The 24,185-nt window shown below is 32.6% G+C and overlaps 3 protein-coding genes across 3 annotated transcripts; 2 read left to right on the plus strand and 1 right to left on the minus strand.

Annotated features, from left to right (window-relative positions):
• Nucleotides 1-148: 148 nt before the first annotated feature.
• On the plus strand, nt 149-1,992 carry LOC100250698 (peroxiredoxin Q). The gene is made up of 4 exons (NM_001281040.1): nt 149-398; nt 513-650; nt 1,328-1,417; nt 1,566-1,992. The coding sequence occupies exons 1-4, from the start codon at nt 201-203 to the stop codon at nt 1,782-1,784; spliced, it is 645 nt and encodes a 214-aa protein (NP_001267969.1). The 5' UTR covers nt 149-200; the 3' UTR covers nt 1,785-1,992.
• A 105-nt stretch (nt 1,993-2,097) lies between these two features.
• Nucleotides 2,098-5,672, minus strand: LOC100261179 (probable flavin-containing monooxygenase 1). The gene is made up of 5 exons (XM_002277524.4): nt 5,130-5,672; nt 4,167-4,407; nt 3,218-3,396; nt 2,775-3,124; nt 2,098-2,673 (listed from the first exon to the last, which is right to left on the minus strand). Exons 1-5 carry the CDS (start codon nt 5,583-5,585, stop codon nt 2,331-2,333), a joined length of 1,569 nt encoding a protein of 522 aa, XP_002277560.1. The 5' UTR covers nt 5,586-5,672; the 3' UTR covers nt 2,098-2,330.
• Nucleotides 5,673-18,200: 12,528 nt separating this feature from the next.
• On the plus strand, nt 18,201-18,974 carry LOC100245572 (uncharacterized). Its single transcript, XM_010657788.3, has one exon. It carries the CDS (start codon nt 18,317-18,319, stop codon nt 18,884-18,886), a length of 570 nt encoding a protein of 189 aa, XP_010656090.1. The 5' UTR covers nt 18,201-18,316; the 3' UTR covers nt 18,887-18,974.
• The last annotated feature ends 5,211 nt before the right edge of the window (nt 18,975-24,185 follow it).

Consider the following 24,185-nt stretch of genomic DNA (forward strand, 5'->3'; position numbering starts at 1 on the left):
GAGGTTCACCATGAAACACCAGAAGCGGTTAAACCCCGTACTAGGCGATAGGAGAATGAGGTCAGCATTCCGCCACGCCAAAAAGGCAATCTCATTCTATCTATCCCCATCTCCCCCTCCAAACCCCCCCGCTAAGCTTCCACTCCAAACACTACCCAAGCAACCATTTTTTTACAGGTACTTTACCTTCCTCACTCTTAATGGCTTCCCTCTTCCTCCCCAAGCATTCTCTTCCCTCTCTCCTCTCCACTCAAATTCCCAAAACCCCATCTCTCCACTCCCTTCCACTTGTCTCCAAATCATCACATTCTCAATTTTATGGTCTCACCTTCTCTTCTTCGCCCTCTCTTCCACTTCCTTCTTCTTCCTCTCCAAAGAAGGCTTCCATTTTTGCTAAGGTACATTGCTTAAACTTGAAGATCTTTAGGTTTTATAACTAGCTAACATTTTATGTGGGTGTGGTGATGTATAGTTGGTTGTGTTTTTTCTTTGGTGTTTTCTCTTAATTTCAGGTTTCCAAAGGCCAAGTGCCCCCACCCTTCACTTTGAAAGACCAGGATGGGAAGACCGTGAGCCTCTCCAAGTTCAAAGGGAAGCCTGTGGTGGTCTATTTCTACCCTGCTGATGAAACTCCAGGATGCACCAAACAGGTATCACATACTTTATTGTCAAAACAAGTGGGGAGGACAAGCCAATGAGGATTTCCTTTTTTAAGGAAAAAGAAATTAAACTTCAGTTCAAACATTCTCTGAAAAAACAGCATGGCAATTATGCAAATATAATGACTAAAATGTCCCACCTGCCATAGTTGGTCCAACAATTGGGACTAATTCATGGGAAGAGTGTTTGACCTTCTTCTGGAGTGCATTGACATCAAGAAGTTAGGGCAGGTACTCAACTGTAGACCTAGACTGGATTTAATTGGTGAAAGTCATGGCCGTTTTGGGAAGACAATTTTACAGGATGGGAAAAAGAAATTTAGATTTAAGAAGAGATTTTTAGTACAAATTTACTATCACAATTGTGTTTATGTGTTAAACAGAGTGTGAATTAGTTCAAATCCATTGCTACTTCAGCCAATGGATGCTTGATATGATGGACTATCCCTTCCATAAGAATTTATCCTTGTAGGGTGGATAGTAACTAGGTTTCAAGTTTGGGGATGGGTCACCTAAATGAAGGTGCTCGAATAAAAGTTTTGACCCTATCCTCGTTGGACACTAATTGGTTTTTACATGAAATGGTTAAAACCCAATCCAAGAATTGGTATTAGAACCGTCATGGGTTTCAGGGAATGGAAAACTAACAATTGATGTGGCCTTGGCAGGCATGTGCTTTCAGGGACTCTTATGAGAAATTCAAGAAAGCAGGAGCCCAGGTTGTGGGCATTAGTGGTGATGACCCATCATCACACAAGGTAATACAAAAATAATTGGTCTTGAATCGATGTTTCCTCGTTCTCTCAAGGGAAAAATTCCCATAGTTTTCAGTAGTTTCGGAGTTAACTGGTAGCTGTGGCCAAAAATGCTTGTAGTTAACTAGTGTTTGTAAATGAATTAATGTAGGCATTTGCAAAGAAATACAGACTTCCATTCACATTGCTGAGCGATGACGGAAACAAGGTGAGGAAAGATTGGGGAGTGCCGGCAGATCTGTTTGGAACATTGCCCGGGAGACAAACTTATGTTCTTGACAAGAAGGGAGTGGTTCAGCTCATCTACAATAATCAGTTCCAACCCGAAAAGCATATCGATGAGACCTTGAAACTACTTCAAACCCTTTGAGCCTTTCTTATTGTAGCTTCTCTCCTTCCTTCATTTCTGATAATTTTTTCATTTTTATCCCTCCCCACCATGAGATTTGTCCTCTTGAAGTTAATTTATATATAACTCTCTATTGAACTTGTACTCTGTCTCACAAGTAAATGAAACTAAATAAAACTTTCATTATATGGAATGAAAACCCGGTAATCTGCTTGACAATTGCCTTCTAGTCATTGTGGCTCTGAGGTTGATTTGCTAGCATGGCCAACTCACTTCAAGGCAGCAAAACCCGAGAGAACAAACCACACTGTAAGTCTTGTGTTATTATCAATTCTTTCTATTGCAAGACCATAAATTTTCTCTATTATTTAGAATGGAATAATACTATTTTATATGGAGGCTTATACATAGGTCAAGGCCTCCTAGATACATGTATGAATCCAATGATACATATCTACTAGCATTCTCCTAACAGAGTTCTTATTTATATGAATGAAATTATCAACGCATAACAAATATCATATGTAAACAAGTTAAAAGATAGGTGTCAATGTGCTTGCTAGAGATTCATTTTTCCTCCCCGTAGTCTTCACTGTTATAAGGACTAAATGCTTCTGATAACCAGCTTTTCTTCCTCCATGATGTCCATCCCATCTCTTCACAAATTTCATCACTGTGGTTGATACTGTAAGTGGAAATGCATCCCCTCTTGTAGAATCTGGTGGTCTTCTTCATAACTTCAGTTTCATTGTTCGTTTTCTCTATCATCTTCTCCACACTGGGGAGCTTAAAGTGATCGTCCACAAGCCGTGCCAGCCATTTGGAGCGTAGCTCTGCTGTGTGCAGGTTTGCCACGCTCTCAACATAACCCACAAAAGCCATGTTGGGAATCAAAGGATGTATGGTGCTCCTGCCATTGAAAGAAAGTTGATGAGCATCAGTCACCGTAAAATCTTCCCTTCATGTATATATATAAAACTTGTATATTCTGCTTGAAGGTTAGAGATTTACCTGTATAAGGGCATAACACCAGAAGGAGATTCTATTACACTACGGAAAGGCTCAGGCAATATATCTTTGAGCTTTTTCTTCCCATCAAAACCAGTTGCCAGAACTACAACATCAGCCTCCAACTTGGTGTCGTCCTCAAACTGAATTCCTCCATTCCAAAACCACCATTTTGAGGCTCTCTTAAACATGATGTTTCCCTTATCAGCCTCCGAGAAGAAATTATCTGGAAGGATAGCCATTTGACAGGATGCATAGTCTTCCTCAAATGGGTGATCCGGTTTCAGTCCATACTTCCGCAGTGGAAGCTTCCACGCCAGATAGGACTCGATGAACTTGGAAACTGCTTGCCTCTGCCAATAATCATAGAATAATCAACTATTAATTAGCAAATATTTATAAAAAATCAGTTGGTAATTTACCCCATGAGTGGTTCAAAGTCTTACCATTGGAGATAAAAGGTGGCAAAAGAGACTCCTGAGCATGCCTTGATCAGGCCTTTCATGGAAGAACTGAGAAAACCTTGTTGAATAGAACCAGGAAAATGGCAGACCCCAAACCCAGTAATGAGGAACGGTCCAATGCAAAGTCCTTATCACCATGGTGCACGGCTGCCCTTCTGGCCCTTTAACAGATCAAATCCAACCATACAAGTCAGTACACGGATCCTCCTTCCAATGAAAATTCTCCCCAAGAAAACTATAATATAAAAAATGAGCTTTTTAACCAACCCAGGAAAAATTGTCAGCATTTGAATTCAACCATCATAAAAGGGTTGAATTGAATTCATGTCTGCTCAAATTTTGGAATAAGATGTGGAAAATTACAAACCCGACAGCGGCTTTATTCCCTTTGGGTGTCGGTGGAATGTGGTATGTGGTAAGTGGTAAGTGGTAAGGAATTTTCTTTTTTCTGCCTTCCAAATTCTCGTCTAACGTGGGAAGAGAATACTGGAATTCCACCTCGTGGTATTTAAAAAACAACGAAAACTTCCAGAGTCAGCAAGTCAAAAGAAAGAAATAGACTTGATGGTCCGCTTGACACTTTGGGCACGCCATGCATAATATATACTTTTATTCCCTTTCTTGTCTCTTGTAACCAAACCAAAACCATGCAAATTCACCTCTTTTTACGTAGAACTATTGAGACAGTCAATGACGAGCTCCATATTTGCTTTTATCGAATATAAGATAAATACATAAGAGATAAAAATAATATATTTTATTTTTTGATTTATTATATATAATCTTTAATAGATTAAAAGATGAGATAATATACCTTATTGCTATAGTATTTTATGGGATGTTTTTATTTCTTATTATAAATAATATCTTAAAATATATACATCTCATCTTATTTGGATATCAGAAAATGATAATCCGTAATTTTTATTACCTTGATTTGCCTCTGCGCATTCAGCAGCTACATCAATGGCGGATTTCTTGTAGCCAACCACTGCAACCCTCTTTCCTTTGAGAAGATTAGTAACCCCTTCTTGGTCGAGTTTGGAGTAATCAAGAGAATGCAGGACCTGGCCTTGGAATATTTCAGGACCTTTATTGCGTGGAAAAGCTGGCATTTTGGGTATGTCACCGTACTTGCCGATGCACACTACCACAAACTCGAAGGAATACCACTGAAATGGGTTGAAAAAACAAAACAAAAATCAGAATAAAAAAAAAAAAAAAACATACAGACAAGCTTTTGACAAAAAAATATTTATGAGAATTTCTTTTTAAAAATAAGTTATTTAGAATAAATTATAGTTTTAGTTATTTTTGTAAACCACCCTGAGTAACAATCGAAATTTTCTAAAAATAATTGAAATCTATTTTTACTAATTATTTTCAAAAAATGCTTTCTGTGAAATATTTTGGAAAACTTGACAACCATACCTCCACCTTTTTTATATTAGAAAAAAATATGTACAATCTATTTCTAATCGGCTTACATGCAAAATTACATGCATGCATGCTTACATGTATATGTCAATATTAACCTTTAACCTAGATTATTGCTTTTGCTTAAGAAAAAACTGAGTAGGGTTTTAATTCTAAAATTCTTCACAAACTTGCAAAACTTCAATGAGTTAGTATAAAAAATCAAAAGGTAGGTCGAAAATTTTCTGCATATTCTTTCCTTTCCAATTCGTCAAGAAAATTGAGCTGCCCAGGGAAAAGGGAAGGAAAAGGAAGAAGATCAAAAAAGCCCGGGTCCTGTGATTAAGTTTTCTTTCCAGGAAGCCAAACAGAAGTTGACTAGCGATGTATATTAGGTTGATTACGCTATAGAAATCGAGGAAAAAAAATGAAAAAACCTTCATTTGAAACGAAAGCAAAGGAAAATAGGAAAAATGACCTGCACATCCTGGGATTGGTTGGTCTGGACAGCAACCTCCCAAACCGGCCGCCCGGCCAACAAACTCCCATACTCCCCTGGTCTGCCGTCAGCATCAGTGGCGTCCCGGTCCCCAACGAACCGGAGCTCCACCACCTTTGAATTAAACCTTACGAACTTGAGCAAATCGAAGTAGGTAGCATAAGAATGCAAGTAATCCAGTATCTGAGTATGAGAAGGAAAGCTGGAGTTATCTCTCTCGGGCCAGGGATAATCCGAAAACTCATAATCACAACGAAGGCTCTGAAGCTTGGTAGAATTATAAGAACAGTGCTTCCAAACTCCTCCAATGGAGTCGGTAGCCTCAAAAACTACTGGGTTGTAAGAGGAAAGCTGTTTGGCAGCAGCTATACCGCTGATACCACCTCCAATAATCCCAATTCTAGAGGAAATGACATGGTTTTGCTGGCCAGCCATTGAGAGAGTAAATAAAAAATCTGATATCAACCGGCTAGCTCAGAGAGAGAGAGAGAGAGAGAGAGAGAGAGATTAATTGAATGTGGTGATCAATATAGCTGCATGATGCCTAGTATTTATAGAGAGATTTTCATGCGATGGCATGCTAGCCAGGAGCACGTGATATGGACTTGAGGCAAGAGAGAGAGAGAGGTTGGAGTTGTGAAAGTGGAGACCATTTCTCCCTGGGCTAATTATTTTATTCGTGGTACTCGCATGTGAAATTGGTCAGTCATGGGGGGGAACTTTCCTCCACATGCTGCCTTTCTTCTGCTTGAAGAAGGTGGTTGTTGAATTTCTCTGTCCCTTCAAACCCCTAATTTATTGATTTATATTAAACCGATTTATAACTCATAATTCTTTAATTATACATGCCCACATCACCCTTAGAGCTCAACAGTGTTGCTTAGTTTACTTTGTTTTTTCTGATCCAAATATCATAATAATAATGATTATAATATCTTATAATTAAGTCAAACTTTTAACTAATGAATAAGATTAATGATACATGTCTATTTATTTTACGCGCCAATGTTTAAAAATTATTCTCAATAAACACCTAAATTACCCCGATATGGCTGTTTTTCAAATTTAGAATAATATTAATAAAAGAGTTTATCATGAATAAATTATGTCAATAGTCTAATATACTTGGCGAGTTAAATTCTATCTATCATGAGCTCAATATGATTGACTATTTTGAGTTTTGATATTCCTTTGTTATTTTTTGTCATCAAAATATGACATTGGGAAACTCAATCCTTTCTTTCGAAACAAAAATGAAAAACGCGTAGTTAGTTTTAATTCGGAAGCAACTGAGTGAGGCAGAACCCATTTTAAATATTTGGTTGGTGAGGCATAATTAAATATAAGATCATGTCTTTCCAACTGTAGAGAAGTTGTTCAGTGGGGATGAAGATCCATGCATCGTTTTTCAAATTTTGACCAATAATTAAAAATCATTTCCCAAGTCCATAGAGGTCACTCGTACATACACAACCATTCTGTATTAAAATGGGAAGAAACAAAATACTAAACTAGAATCTCAGTATATGAATCTGGGTTAGTTTGGTTTGGTTTGGTCTGATTTGATTTTGAAATTTAATTAAAAGAAAAAAGAAAAAGAAGCAGCCAAGAAAATAAGAAGAAGAAACATCCGAGAAAATCACAAGAAGGTCGAAGGAAAAAGAAGAGGTAGTGGATTAAACAAAAATGGAAAAAGAAAAAGGAAAATTGAAGAGTACACGTCTCTTGAAATCAAAGTCCTTTTCTCGCACAACCGAGACACTGTGCCCATGTTCTTTGTTTAAGGTTTTCCTCTTTCCTAGTAAAAGCTCCGAGATTTGTTGATTAATATGATTAGAAAAATACTGGGATATGTTTTTTTTTTTTTATTAAAAAAAATTAATAAAAATTGGATTCATAATAACACCTAACAAATTATGGTTAACCTTTCTTCCACGGCAGTCAACCCTCAGTTTCTGACATTATATTCCCGTCCAGAGCGCCTAATATAATTTCACCTCTTTCCTCTAAGTTTTAATGGACATCCTCCATGAATTCAACTCATTTTACTATGACCTAATATTTGTCGTATTTGAACAATTCAACATAACGTTTACAATATATTTTAAGAAATTATTTAAATAATTTTTAAAAGAATTTTTTTATTCTTTTTTCAACGATTTGCCCAATTATGTTATATAATTTAGAATAAATTTTAGGTGTTTTCAAAAAAATTTTAATGTAATATCTTGAATAATAATTAAAAATATGAATAATATTTTTTTTTTAAAGTATTTACATTTCATGCATACGGGCTTATAATAATTTTAAAAAAATGATATATTTTTTTTCATAAAAACAATTAAGAGTAATTTTAAAACTATTTTAGAAAATGTTTCTAAACAATTCCTACCATTTATACATGTTAAATTACATATCATTATTTTATTACGATACTAAAAGATGATAATTAATTAAGAAATGTCCAACTGACAAAAATGATTTTACCATATCATTCCTTATTATCGATTTCTTTATGTTATTTTTAGATATATATTTTTTTATATCTAAGTTTTATGGCTTGCATTATAATTAAACGATTTAGATTTAATAATGTATTTGAACATCCAATATTATAATATTTATTCGATATTATAACATCTACCTTTAGTTATTCCTCATTAATTAGTTGTTTAACAAAATGTCTCCTTCACGTGGGAGACAAATTAAGAAATAAAGGAGTAAATGAATAGCAACTTGAAACCTTGCCTACCAACTTTTTGAAGAAGTTTGAATTATTAGAACATGAAACTTACTAAAAAATTTATGTGATCCATCCTAACAACCTTTATTAAAAGTTCATAGTATTAGGTCATGGAACATCATGATTTTAATTTTTTAATTTTTTAATTTTTTAATTTTTTAATTTTTTTTTTCTCACTTTCGTAATCCCTTTTTTTCCACTGAAGAAAAGGAAAACAGAAGACAAATTGAAAACCACCAGGAAAAACAAGAGAAGACAGACTGAAAGTGATGGCAATCCAGGCGTCTAAAGTGTTAATTGCACCCACCTTTATGTACCAACTACCAATTATTTAATTTACATTTTCTTTAACTTCCCCAATTTTCTTGAGATCCAGCTTCATTTCCACAAAAGTGAATACTCATTGAACACCAAAAATTTGAAAGATGAACACTTGGTCTCTGTGCTTTTGAAAAAACAAGAGAAAATAGTGGATGAATAGCAGCCGGCCGGTTGGCGGAAAATAAAGAATCTGATGTCCACCATGTGCATTATTCCAACACTTACTTGAGGATGACTCGGTCAAATGATTGCTTTTAAAATAAATATGCGATATGTAACCTCCGATTTGATTTATTTTCGTTAGTTTTCCAATAAGATTTAATGGATTTAAGTCATCCCAATGTCTTAAACTTGAGGATGGATAGATCATCCATCACACTCTTAGAAGAAGCTCGTGAAATATGATGTCAAACGACATAAAATATTTAATTTATCATTGATAAATATCAATTGATTTAATAAATTTATAAAAAATATTTAATTAAAGTACAAATTTGAATCGTTGATAAGTTAATATAGAATATTTTTCATATTTGGTGTTCCTCTTAGCATTAAGATTAGCTGATTCTTCATATGTTTTTTACTTCATGAAAGGAGTAAAATAATGAGAAATAGTTCAAAATTAAATAAAATTTCGATTCTCACTTTGTTCATTTTTAATACTTTAATTACATTTTTTTTTTCTTTTTTACATTTGATTCATTATTTGCCCAATGTCTTGACCACATTGTTAGTATTTATACATTTTCATTTTTTCTTTATAACATAATCACCTCTTTCTATGAATTTTGTCACTTGTTTTTTTCTAACAATGGTATTAATGTTACATACCTTTGGTATTTTTTATAGTTAAATTTGGTTGAAGATTCCACAACAACCATTGAATTTTCTTGTAGAATGCTAAGACTTCCAAAGGGTCTTTTAAGAAGAAATATGATGAGGAAAAAAAAGGAAAATTATATTATAAGTGGAAAAATATCCTTTATAATCAAAATTATAATTATAATATACAAATAATAAAAACTCTCCTCAAAGTAAAGGTGGATTAATCTTTCTTTAGACTTTCATCAAAATTTTCCTTTAAATAGAATTTAATATAGATAGTTATACAAATTCGCTAATTTTTTCTTTCAGCTTTTCTATAAAGAATACATATCATTCTATTACATACATTTTTCAATTACAATCCCTAATTACACATAATATGTAGTGTTCAATTAGTAAAAAATATTATCTCTGCTAGAACATCAATATTGATGAACATAGTTGATAGATACAATGTGATAGAGTTAACGTACACGACATAACATAGTTGACACAAATGGTATGACATAATTGATAAGTCCAGTCTATTCATGATGGTTATAGATTACTCATCTCCTTAGTAAAATAACATTATCTTTAACTTGTACTAAGTGTTAACATATGTAACCTCAAATATGATATCACGAATCTTGACACTTTATTTCTTTTAATTGAAAACTTCACAATTTTTCTAAAGTTGATTATAGTAATTGAACTTTTGTTATCAAAGTCAAATGAACTTTATATTGATTTGTACTATACCTTTGCATTAGCCTATATAATTTATCTTCAAAAGTATTTGCTAAAACTATAAATAAATAAAACTTAAAAATAGGAAAATTCTCTTCATTACGTATGATTCTCTAATAAGAGTTTTGAATTATGTTCTAATTTCATAAATGGTTACTAAATTCTTTCTCTACCTGTGTATACTAATTCGTAATTTAGATGATAAAGATAACTTTCTTTCTTATTATTTCCATATAATATACCAAATTATAGAAGCTTAATAATAAAATCAAAGAAAAAAAAATTGAAAAGTAACTAAAGTTAAAGCACACAAAAAACCATCTTCCAAGTAGAAATGGATTGACTTTTCTTTAGGTTCTCATCAAATTCTCTTTTTTACCGAACTTAGTGTATATGAACAATTATATAAAAATATGAACAACTTTTCCGTTAACTTTCTTTAAGAAAAGTCTTATTTCATTATATAAACTTTTCAACTATAATCCATATTTGCACATAATATACAATCTCCACTTGAAAAAAAGCTCCAATGAACACCATTAGATCTTCTAGAGTCTTAATGTTATTAGATGTAGTTGGTTAACACAGTGTCGTATGGTTGTTAGATGTGGTATGACATGGCTGGCTAGTCCAACTTACTCACGGTGATTACCACAACATCAAATTTATAAGTTAAATCTGAACGATAAGAATTTTCATAATTTAAAGTCTATTAAAGTAATTTAATAAAGTCAAAATAAGACAAACCCATGTTGGGACTTTTTTTTCCATTGGATTTTGAGAAGTCATTACTTTTCTTATTTTAATAGAATCTTTTATCTTTATTTGAAAAACAATATTAAAAAGCTTATAAAATTAAAAAAATAATAATATAGAAAGTGAAAAATATACATTTTCTTGACGTTTTATTTTGACCATATAGAAAGTTATTTGGACTTTGAATTGATTTTAAAAAAATCTAAAAATTCTCTTTTAAGTTTAATAAAAGTTTCTATACCAATTAAATAATTTTACCAACTTGAAAATTTTTTTTAAAAAAAATAAGAAAACATTACTTCTTATGCAAGTTGTATTTTGACTTATTAAAAAAATATAAAACCTTAAAAATATTAATATTAGTATTAAAAAAAAATTTGACTTTCACTTCTCATGCAACTTCTAATTAAAATCAAAACTAAAAAAAACTATCCTAAAGCAAACTATCATATTATATCTGATTTTCACGGTAAATTTACCATTCTTCTAAAATAAAAAATCAAAAAATTAGTCAAGTCAAATCCAGAAAGGGTTGGTAAGTTCGAATGCACTTTTATATAAGTATAATTTCAAAGCCAAAAATCTCAAACTTATATTGTGTCAAAAGGCCCCAAGGTGACTGGCATCACAAGAGGTTGGATATGGGTCAATCCTTGCTTCTGGAAGGGTGACCATACCACATGGTACACATTCAAAACATTTACAACAGATTGGTTCTGGATCGTCCTCGATGGAAGACAAGTCCAAAGCTATAATTTCTTTCTTCCATACTTTCTCTCGAAATTTCCACTGACCAAACGCACCAGAAGATTATACGAATCCACATTGCATTGAAAGCGAAACGGAGGGTTCCCGGCGTTGAATGGAATGCTCAAGTTTGAAGGCGACCTTTGAAATATTACAAGTTCTATTCTCTCATATACCCACTTACAGAACATTTAGATGGAGACAAATCTCTAGCTAGAAGTCCTTGTGCCTCATTAAATTGATAAACTCGACCTTCAATGCTTCCATTCACAAGTTTGAATTGAAAGTCGAGGCCGTCGGACCAAAAGTCCAGTTGGGTTCTCAGTTGTGTACACTTGACTCGAGCTCCTAGCCTCGTATCTGTGTTTGAATATGGACCCACATTAAATGCTTTTCTGAACTGGGCCAGCTGTTCTGGTCTGGCCTAATCTACCTGGTCTAAGTCTGGACCCAATTTATTATTTGGCGGCTATACATTTCAAGCCAACGTAATGATCATGATTTATGGCTAATTATTTTGTGGTTCTTCCTTCATGGGGTTGTGCGTGAGCCTATGGCCTTGAATCCAAAGATGGTGTATGGTCCAAAAGTGAAGTATACATTACTGTTTTAAAGGGGTCATTTCGTAGGGTGTGGTGGGTGGGGGAGCTTGGGCCCAGAGATAGCATATACCTCTATTGCTATCTATAGAGTGACAGGAAATAAGTCTAAAATCCACTGGGATGATATCTTTCTTTGTTGGGGCTAGAATTCTCCAGATTCATTACTAGGATGGCACGTTTGTACTTAACAGCATAAATCAAAGTGTTTGGGTTAAGTATCGAAATCCCGATTGGAAGCGATGTTAAAATGGATTAAAAGAATTTTCTAAACGTTAGAAAGCACTTTCTTATTACTTGAAGTGATTCACAAGCAAACAATAATTATTTTTAAAATCTCTTTTTTATTATGTCATATATGACAAAATATTTTCAAAATACCCTTTTTAATTTATATGCAAACACTTAGTTATGATATAAACTATTTTTGAAATTTTTAATGTTTTATAAAATAAAAGTTTATTTGGGAATGTGAAATGTTCTTTCACTTGTATTTTTATGTTTTTAAAAATAATTTTTACCTACAATACTTTATTTTTAATCATTTTTTATATTTATATAAATTATTTTTTGAAATAGATTTAAGAAAATAAGTGAAAACAATTATAAAAAAACAATTAAAATATTTTATGTTTTTAAGACTTGAAAATTGTGCTTTGGTTTCTAATTATCAAACATACTTTTCTAATTTTTTTATTCTTAAAAACAAAAATATAGTTTTAAAACAACTTCAAAACATACCATCAACGATTCTCTTTAAAAGTGTTTTAATAGAAATACTACAAACAAAATAATTTTAACCATAATCACTCTCAAATGGCTTCAATTATCTTTTTATCAAGGGTAAGATTGTAACTTATTGATTCTACATTTGTTACATCATTTTACTAGGAGTGATGGTGACACATTGTTCAAAGTTAATTGTTTTCTAAAAAGAAGGGTTTTACTTCACCTTTTAGTGCAGGAGATGGAAGATATGAAAGCGGTCCTGCTAGCTCTAGTACTCCTAATACATACGTTCTACACTATTAAGTATGGTAGATACATAGATAGATGAAGCCAACTTTGCATACTCCATCTTAGGGAAAAAATGCAATAATGGTTCTCATAGGCTTTTCTTATGTTTTTCCCAAAGAAGCATATGAAAATGACTTGCCATAGGCTTATGGGATGAAAATTCATCTCGTGAAAAATCTTGTGCACATGCTACTCTATTTAAATGAAAGCAAATTATAGGTATACACAAAGTGAATAGGGAGGGGAAGGAATGGGAGTGAGCAATTTTTTACCATCATATATATGAAGTTACTCCATCTTAGGAAAAAAAAATGCAATAATGATTTTCATAGGCTTTTCTTATACTTTTCCAAAAGAAGCATATGAAAATGACTTGTCATGGGCTTATGGGATGAAAATTCATCTCGTGAAAAATCTTGTGCGCGTTCTACTCTAATTATAGGTATATACAAAGTGAATAGGGAGGTGGAAGGAAAGGGAGTGAGCAATTTTTACCATCATATATATGAATTTACCACAAATATTTTCATATTATGTGGTTATTTTGTGGTATTTAAAAGCCCTTTTAAGTCAACCCCTTTTAAGTCCCACGAAGTGCAAAAGCAATAAAACATACAAATACATGATCATTACTAAGAAAAAAAACTCAATTTATATTAGCTCTCCCAAATAATTACAAGACATGAATAAGGCCATTTTTTTAAATAGGACTTTCACAACTCTCCTTGTAAGTTCATGAAAAGGTTTGATAATGGACACTATATGTTAGGAATGGCAATTTCACGGGTATTTCGGGTCACCCGCCTCGATTAGAACGGGTATGGGAGCATAAAAATCGGGAATGGGACGGGTTCAGGTTTTAAAAAAAAACCCGAATCGGGTTCGGGGCGGGATCGGGTTTAGTAACAATATGCCCCGCCCCGCCTCGAATATGAATTTACAAGTTTACCCCCACCTATAAATATTTGCTTCCTATCCTTTCTGATCTTCCTCTCCCGTTTTCTCTCCGGTTTTAGGTTTTTTTTCTCTCGTTCCTGGGGTTGTTGATGAGAGAACACAAGTGATGATGGAGACGGAGCTGTCCCGAATCACCTGAGACGACCTCATCATACTAGATTGCCTCGACCCCTTTCTGTACCAGTTTCCAGTGTGAAGAAATGGCTTCCGCAAATCCCTCCCATCCTCGTTCTCGTCCCTGAAACTCATCCCTAATCTGCAATCAACAACTCAAGTGTTCGTCAAAATACTAAAAGATGGTGTGTTTTGGACAATTGGAGTACTCAATGCAGAAATCCATCAGATAATCCACCCGAAACTGCCATTTTCTCCATGGGAATCGTTTTAGGTATTTTTTTTTTGGAATTTTGATTTTTTGGTTTTGGGTGTTTTTTTGTCAGTTTCTGGGCAAAAGATGAGAGATTTGAATGTTGATTTGTTTTGTTTGGGGTGTTTTTTTTGTCAATTTCTGGGCAAAAGATGAGAAATTTGTTGGTGATATTTGGGATTGTCCAGATTTGTAATCTGGTGGCAACAAGGTGGTCTTTTTGCTAATTTGTTTTCCTCATTTCAGCAGTTTGTAACTCATTGTTTTCACCTGTTTTTGGGCAACCCGGGTCGGAACGGCCGGGGATGGAATTTTGATTATTATTTCAAAACGGGGATGAGATTACATACCCCGCCCCGCCCCGGGTTTGGGACGGGGATGAGATTTGTTTTGAATAAACGGGACGGGGTTGGGATGAGGGCAACCCGTCCCGAACCGTCCCGTTGTCATTCCTACTATATGTAGGCATGAGTTACACCCATGTTTTAGGAAAGTTTGAACCGTAAATAAAACTATATTTGAGAATTCAGATATGAAAAATGGTTTTTTTAACTTATTAATATTTGTGAAGGTACTTATATAAAATGTAAAAATTTTCAAAATATTATTCACAGTTCAAACTATTTTCAAGAATATTTTTAAAACACCTTAAAAATACATTAAAATTATTTTAAAAAATAGCATATTTTCAAAATATTATCTTTATTTTTCAATTTTAAAACTATTCTAACAACACGAAAGTGTCTTAAAGAAACCAATCTTCAAATCTATTAAGATTTCAAATAAAAATTAAACAAGATCAAAAAGTGCAAAAGTAAGTTCCTAAAAGGAATTGTGAAGTTATTGTTTGAAAATTTTAGTGTTTGTTTAAATACACTTCATGTTTTTTAAATTTTATAGTAAATTTTTTTAAAAAATTATTATCTTTTTAAAGGTAAGCATCCCTCACATGAAGAAAAGATAAGTTATCTTCCATTTAGATAAAGAAAATATATTGTGATATTGAAATTAATTATTAAAATAAATGAAAAATGGTGATTTTGATAGAAAAAATAATTATAAAACCTTGTTAGATATAATCTTTCAAATCTCCTTAAATATTATTTTTAATTAAAGAATAACATTTCGAAAGATTAAGACTACCAAATATGATCATTCATGTCTTCTAGAATATTAATTTTAATTAAGTAATAATATTTCCAAGGAATCGAAAAGGTATTTATTTGGCTTCCAATCCAAGTTTGTTTGAAAACTCTTGAACCAAAAAAAAAAATCAAAAGATAAGAGTTAGAAAGGAACATTTCAAAGAAAATTCAAAACTTCTTTAAATTTTTAAAACAAACTTCAACCAATCTTTTATTTCTTTAAAGTGTTTTTGGATAATCAAAATTTTTAAAGTCTCAAATTTTAAACTTTAAGATCAAAATTTATAAATAATCTTTTCGATCTAAGATTAAGTTCTCAAGCCTTCAATCAATGTTATTCAAGTCAAAGTTGAAGTCACGCTTGTTGAATTAATCTAAGATCTCTTGTTAAACCAAGTTCTAATACCATATTAAAAAACTAACTTTTCTAAAAGTTTAACCTTACAAGATTTGAGTTCGATATGCATATCATGTTTTTTAACAACACTAAGGATCAAATCACATTAAAATTTAAGTCACACTTAGGCCTAAATTATGTGAAATCTCAAGCTTTTTTAAGGCTTACAGCCAAGTTCCATGTTATACTAAAGCCCAATCAAATTAAAGTCCAAATCTAGATAAGATTCAAGTAAAGTCAAAACTCAAAATTAAATGAAGTCAAGGTTGGAATTAAGTTCAAGCTATTCAAGATTAAGTTACTTTATGCACTCCATTAACAACTAAAAAAAATAAAATCAAATAACACAATAAATATTATACTCACATAAGTATTCAACCAAAAAGAAAATAAGATTAAGTAAATGTGATTTTAAAAAGATTGAAAGTGTTTTCTTAGATTCTCCCTGTACAAGTACTTAATAAATGATTTTTTTCATAAAGTTTTATATATATATATATATATATAACACATTATTAAAAATAGTAAAATACTGTTTGCTTTATATCTAAACACTAATAGATTCTCCGTAAAAAAAATTAATCGAAGCATTACAAAAAAAGCAATATAAACTAAAAAAGTTAACAACCGGAATTACTCCTAAATAAACCCTAATGTAAGTAATCTTCTAAATAGGAATAATTTAATTATTTTATCATTGTCTGCTTAATTACCTCTATAAAACCATGGACTGGCGAATAATTTACAAGACACAACATTATTGAAAGCAACACCAAGCTGGAATACTAAATAGGCAACATCCGCCATCCCAACCCCTCCTTGAATAGATTGTTGGCTGTTTTTATGTATGCTTAGGCCCGCCCCAGTGAGGAAACTTAGGCCCAGGCCCAACCTAAAGCTAAAAATATCGTAACGCCTAAGCAGCTTTTCATATTAGGTAGGACGGTAGGAGGTGGTTGGGAAAGAAAGAGAGGAAATTTTCCAAAAAGAGACCAAGAGTTGAGCTTGGGTCTTATGCCTTAGGGCCAAATTTTCAATCCCCCTTTTCAGTATTAATTTTAATATCATTCTCCGTTATTATAAATCTATCTTCAATTACAGAGACATAAATATTTTTGTACTTTTTCGAATTATAAATTTAACATTAGCTTCTCTTTTTTCTTTTTCAAAATGTGGTTTGATATCAAATCACTATAAAATAATAATAATAATAATTAAGGTAGTATATTTTTTTTAAAAAAATATTATATCCCATTTATAAAAATAAAAAAAAAAGGTTTATTTTTCTTATTTAAGATTTATTTTATTTTTTAAATCAACTCAAATCTTCAATTTAGTTTTTATTTTTATTTTTATGCCTTGTGATATTTTTAGTCCTCGTAGTTGTTGCTTAATAATATTATTTATACTCAGTCACAGTAACTCTACATATATTTCATTTATCATATTTTTCATACTTTCCTTCATATGCTTTGACATTTAATCGTACTTTTTCAACCTTGATTACATAATTATTACATATCCCCATGCCCTAGACCTTTCCATAACCAGAGGCAGAAGAATGTGGAGAAGAGAAAAATAAAACGAAAGACACGACAGGAGTAGTAAATGAATCACGTGGTCCTCCATCTTCCACTCCTCCATTTATCCATTCCCACACCACAAAATCAAAATGGAAACTGACTTTGAAGCCACAGCACTCCACACACTCCACACTCTTTACTCCTCGCATGTCTCACGAGGCCACCACCCTCATCTCCGTCTCCCTCAAACCGAAGAATTTATTATAATAGATTTTTTTTTTTTAAATTCATTTAATTAATTATAATTTTCTATTTTTGTGTTTTAGGCTTATTTTAGTATTGTTTTATATTTTTATGTTTTGGATAAATTGTTTCTTATTTTTATGTTTTGAATAAATTATTTCATATTTTTATGTTTTGGATAGATTATTTCTTATTTTTATGTTTTAAATAAATTATTTTCTATTTTTATATTTTAAATTTATTTATATATATTCATTCTTAATTAATAAAAAAATCAAATCATTGTTTCTCAATAATCATCTGTCCACTTCAACGTTTATTACACCCTCTTGGGTGGACGGCATGCCATACAATATGAAGGTCCACTGACAGCTACCTACCTCAGCCACACTTGATTACAATTCCATCTCGTCTCCGACCAAGCAATGTAAACGTGAGAGTGTGAAATTTGGTAAAAACCAATTCAAATCCACGCGGAGCCACGTGTGGTATCGTCGCCCCACAGGCACGTGCCTTAGCCTTATCGCACCTGCTCGACGTAGAGTGGCGAGTAGAGAATCGAGAATCAGGAGGAGTGTACTGGACGAAAACGCCAGATAATCTTGGCCTTACACGTGTACGTCGAATAATTTGATTAACTGGGTATAAAATTTGGATCTAACTTGGCATCTGACTCTCGATTCCGGGCATCTACATTTAGATCCCCTCTCTCCAATCAAATCTAGCGGTTTATATTCACTCCCCCTTGTCCATAAATTTCATTTGGCTGGTGGGCTGTTCCTAAACGCCGCAAAGCGATGGCTGTGAAGGTACTGGATTATCCGCTTGATGCTCTAGCCTTCAACTATGTCAGCTTCGGATTCTTCGCCCTAGTTAATAATTTATGGACATGGGTAGCCGTCGTCACCGCCGCCGTCAGTTTCTGGAGCATCAGAATCAGAGCCGCAGCTTCCGCCGGTGCTGTCTTATCGCCTCTCAAGTCGGAACCACCAGAGCTTCACGATCGGGAAACAGACGCTTCGTCAGCTCCGTCGACATTGAAGGAGGACCCAGCTCCCTCGACGGTTCCCGCGGTTGTGGCCGCCGGAGGCGGAGGAGTGACGAAAGGGAAGTTCACTGTGTATTACGAAAATGACCGGAAAAGCGACGGCGAGGTAGCACTGGCCGGACCTTGGGCCGCCTCCGACTGTGACGTTGACGGAGACTGTGGAGAGTGGAGCCAGTGGTGGGAGGGAGTGATGAAGACGAGAATGGGGGAGTTGGGGTGGTACAGTTGCCAGGATCGGACGGTGCTGAATGGAAGCGTGGTGAGATTTTGGGACGGCCGTGGACGGAGACGTTCCGTCACAGGTGGACTTCTGTTGTAGTTGTGGTGTATAATGTCGAAGACAATAAATTATTAAATTGTGTATATACCATGGTTGATGAAGGAATTAAAGTTGCAATTTTGCCGTCTTTCTTTTATCAAATAAAAAACATATGTCATCATCATCAGTTAATGCGGTTGCTGAAAATTTGTTAACTGCGTGGTGATTGATGGCAACACAGAATGTAATCAGACCCAATTATCTTGGCCACCATGACACTCGAGATACTGCACACAGGATTTCCAAAATTTCCAAAACATTCTCCCTTTTGGAGATGATCGTTGGAAACCCTATCCAAAAAAATATTTGAAAATATATCAAAATTATTCCTAAAAAAAAAAAAACATGTTTTTTTGCTTAAATGATTAATTCTAGATATGTTTTAAAAAATAATTTTTATTTTAAAAAATATAAAATTATTTTCAAGCAAATTTACTAAACAAGTACAAGAATAAAAGGGAAATGTCAAGATATTGTAATTCTATAAGGGATTCATATTCAATTTTCATCTTCCCTATATGTTAGAGTTTAATACGGAGTATGAAAAATTAAAATGAATTTTAAGTAATATATATATGACCTAAATCAAAATATAAGTAAATAAGACCATTTTGTCTATCAGTGAAAGTTGAAAATGAAAATTCTTTGAAACTCTAAAATAAAATGGAATGGAATTTTTTTTTCTTTTTTTTTTTTTAAATCAGAAAGAAAGTTAAAACATACTTGCCTTTCTGATATTGCAATTCATCTTTATTTTTACTTTTACTCTTAATTATTATCCCTCAACCAAGGCAACCACCTGCCAAAGAATTGAATACCCATGAGACAGACACCAGCATTCCCACCATAAATATTGGATATAGACGTGGGTGTGTCGTTGTTACTTGCAAGCCCAAGAAGAAATGGGAAAAGAAGCGGTGGGTGTGAGATTTTCCAAAGGCTTAATGTGGTGGTTGGGCTTGCTAGCTAGGAACGAGGCATTTAATACTATTAATTATTCAAATTTATGACCGGAATGGTTGAGGCCAATGGGAAGTGGGAACCTTCATTTTTCAGGCCTATTCCCATTGTCACGAGAAACACATTCTGTGTCAAAATTCAAAATGGGGAAGAGGTCGCCTTCCAAGTTCCAATCCTCTCTTCCCATCTCCAAGTCGTATGCCATTATTTCCACGCTACGGGTCAATGAAAAACTCTTTTAACAACCCTATTTAATTATCGAGGGTTCTCCACAAATCTCACTTTCATACGTGTGGGGTAAGACCTAATTATAATATAAAGATTATGACTAAGATTCGGAAATAAATGGATTCGAATAATGTGACATTAAATGATGTGCATCTCATGATCCTATTTCTTCCCTTCTGAATGACCTCTTCAATTTTTTTTCATATATTCACATTTTCAGGATCATTAATGGGTGAATAAAAAATTTAGATCAAAGTTAACTATTTGATCATATGTAAGAAATGTTGTCATAAAAAATGAAAAAAATATCTCATATTGGAAGTTTTCTAGTTGAAAGATGATTAGAAGCATTCAGTTTACTTGGAAGTAAATACTAAATACGGCCTTGGACTTGGGCCCATATCTGCATATTGGATTCAGCTACCTTTGAAATACATGAGTTGGAGTTGTTGAAAGTAGAGCTTGTCACTACCCGCCTATGTATCTCAAGGAGTTCACTGAAGGTATAGTCCATTATGGAAATTCCACATGTAGAGTACAATGAAGAAATTCGTAGCTAAAAGATTTCTAAACTTCAAAATGATAGACTCTAAGGCAATCAGAAGTCAAATTGGGTTTATCTTAGGTTGAGGGGAGATGAGTTTCGTGTGATAGTTATAACAAGAGGCTACTTAAGTAAGAAATACCTAATTCTTTTGTGCAAAAAGACTTGAAAATGGGGTTTCAAGAAAGACATGGGAGAAACTAATATTTGATGTACTATTGTTTTATTTTAATGAAAAATGCAAAAAAAAAAAAGGTTAAAAATTTTAAGAGTCAATGAGGTTCAAATGTTGAGAAAATGGAAAAGAATGGTTCCAAACATACTTAGAAGAGTTGTACTAAGCATAGATACTAGAGGAACTATGACATGAAGAGTATAGGAAACTTGAGGTGATTTTTGTAGCTTGGTTGAGTTGGAGTTGAGGACTTGGAGCCTTAGTGCAGAGGCTTGAGCTCACATACACACAAACCCAATCGAGGTATTTAGTTAACCTAGGCTCAAATATATATAGTTAACCATTTACAAGTGAATGAGAAATTAAAATGAAAGCAACCTACGTGATCATAAAGAAATGTGGTTATAAAAAAAAAAAAAAAAAAGTGATACCATATCAAAAGTCTAACTAGAATATTGTTTTTTAAGTATTTAGTGAACTTATAAGCAAACTTAGACTCACATATGCCTAAGCCAAATCAAAAAGTTAATAACTAATATGAGGGTAATTAGATATAATGATTACAATTTCATATCTTAAGATATAACAAACAACTAAATTAGATACCCTTCATATTTTAGAACATGACAAACACCCTTATATAACATACTAAATCAAACACTCCCCTTCATATCTTAAGACATAATGGACGCTGCATCATATCTTAAAACATAATAAGCACCCTTTCATATTTTAAGACAATATAAAATTGCATCATACATCCCTTTGAATCACATCCTTTTGTGTCTTACAACATAAGAGACAAGACATCATCTATCTTCCTTTTAAACAACCTCATATTTTATTTTAATACATAACCAACAATTAAATCAACATCTCTTCATTTAGAAGAGGCATGTCCAAACATTAACTATCATCCAAAGCTCTATATTATTTTTTTTGTTCTTATGATTGCATGCAATCCATGAGTATCAAAACAAAATTAGTTTTAGATACAACTATTTGAATCAAAGACCCTCTCATATCTTAAGACATAAATGCCTAAACCTATCTTCCATTTAAACATCCAAACTATTTGAATCAAACACTCTTTCATATCTTAAATCCAAAGCTCCATTTGTACATCATCTATCTTTTCACTTGGACATTCTTAGTGTGAGTATAAGACATCATGTGATTCAATGTTCTTTATTCTTATGATTTCTTTTAGTTCATAAGCACTAGAGCAAAATTCATTTGAGATTGATAAATTGTCTAAATCAAATGCTCCTTCATGTCTCAATCTAAATGTTTGAATTTGCCGTCTATTCATACATCTAAAGCTCCATTTAGACATATTCTAGTTGTCATTCATAATCCAAAGGCCTATTCAGACATCATCTATTTTTTATCTTCTATTCCTTATATTGAGTACAAGATATTGTGCAATATGTTATTATTTTGATTTAGAGTGCACTATAAGAAATTCATTATTTTATCATATGAGATGATTGTCTTTAGTCCATGTGCACTCGAAACCAAGCAAAATTCATTTTAAACCATATAAAGTTAGTTCTAGCCTCGATTAACCTATTCTTTATAAGTTTTAAAATTTTACTTTTGTACAAAAAAAAAAATTTAAGAAAAATTATGGTTGGTCAAATTAGGTTTTTATTGATTAGAAGAATAATCTAGGTGCAATTTTTAGTTTGTCTTCTAATCCTTCATTTCTTAATTATTAGTCAAAAGCTTAAAGAAGCATGATCTCAAATTACTTGAGTTTAATTTGGGACTTCACTTTATTTATCAATCGTTTTGATAATGATTCTAAGAAGCGTTTTTATCTTAAAAAATGTTTTTGAGGAAAATAAATAAATGTTTACCAAAATTTAGAAAACATTTTTAAAGATTTAAAAAATCACTTATACTATTGAAAAATTATTTATAATGTTTTACGAAGAAGCACCAGATGGGTTACTCTACTAAAAACATTTCTAAAAAAAAAACACTTTCATTAAAACATTTCGAGTAAAAACACTATCAAGCATATTCTTAATTTTAATTCTTATCTTGACTTAAGTCTTAGAGTAATTTGGATCTTGACTTAAATCCTTATATGGTTTGGGCCTTGATATGACTTGAGCATTGGCTTGACTTGACTCAAACAATGTCATCAAAGGGTTTGAAAAGCTCAATGTAAAGGTATTTTGTAGCTTTTGAAAAGTTGAAGTTTTAAATATACTGACAATTAGAAAACAAAAAAAATCAAAGATTTGTTAAAATCTCATTGAAGATTTGAAGAAGGTATGGACAACTCTCCTTTAACTTTTGCCTTGTCAATTGTCTTTTCACTTATATCTTGAACTTGAAAAGCTTTGAAATACGTCATATTTATAAGAATTGCCAAAACCATATTTGAATGGTTTTATTCTTTATAAATATTATTCTTTAATTAAAGTTAGTATTATGGATATTTGAAAAACTATATTTACTAGTCTTGATTTTTTTTTAATAATGTTAAAGAGATTTAGTAAACTATCTTGATTTTTTAACAAGATTTAATAATCACTTTTTAAATTCTCAAATTGATTATTTTTGTCTATTGTAAAAAATTATATTTTGATTGTCAAAATATATATTTTTCTTTAAATGGAAGACAATTTATCTTATCTTTACGTAGAGTCCATAATACACACACATAACATTAGTTTTTATTGGCAAAAAACTTATGTCATGTGGCAACTATTAATTGATGGCAATTTAAATTACTTAAGAATATTTTATTTTATATTGATCCATAATTAACTTAATTTGAATATATAATAAATTCTAAAATGTTAAATTTTGTACTTCTATAATTTTATTTATTTATTGGATAATAATTTAATCATTTGAGTATGGGTGAAAATGGGTCGTATTACACTAGATTTGCGTCATTTCAAAATAAGAAATAATAAAAATTTATTTAATTCAAATATCATATGTAATAAAAATATGATACAAACCCACACCGCCTAACTTTGGACGCGTCCATGGACACCATGAGTGGGATGATATCACAGGGCACCATTAAAAGGCTCGACATGATGCGCAGTTGAGACCCCTTCAAAAACCTGGTACCTGGTGAAGCAAAAACAACACATATGATGGGGACCTGGCTTCTCCATGACACCCCTGGACCACCACCACCACAAAAAGCTTAACTCATTAATTATCGCCATTTGGGCTGCTGAAAAAACAAAAGGTTGGCCATCAAGAAACTGTAGTTTGCCAAGCTTCTTTTTCTTGAGAAAACAAAAAACAAAAAATCTACCGGAAAAAGTATTTAGTAGTTGAGTAAATTAGAATGTTATGCGTGATACAGACTTTTCAGGCATCAAGTTTTTCCCGAGGTACACCACTATTTGGAGATC

This window comes from Vitis vinifera, chromosome 11 (assembly GCF_030704535.1).
Source record: "Vitis vinifera cultivar Pinot Noir 40024 chromosome 11, ASM3070453v1".
Classification (NCBI taxonomy): domain Eukaryota; kingdom Viridiplantae; phylum Streptophyta; class Magnoliopsida; order Vitales; family Vitaceae; genus Vitis; species Vitis vinifera.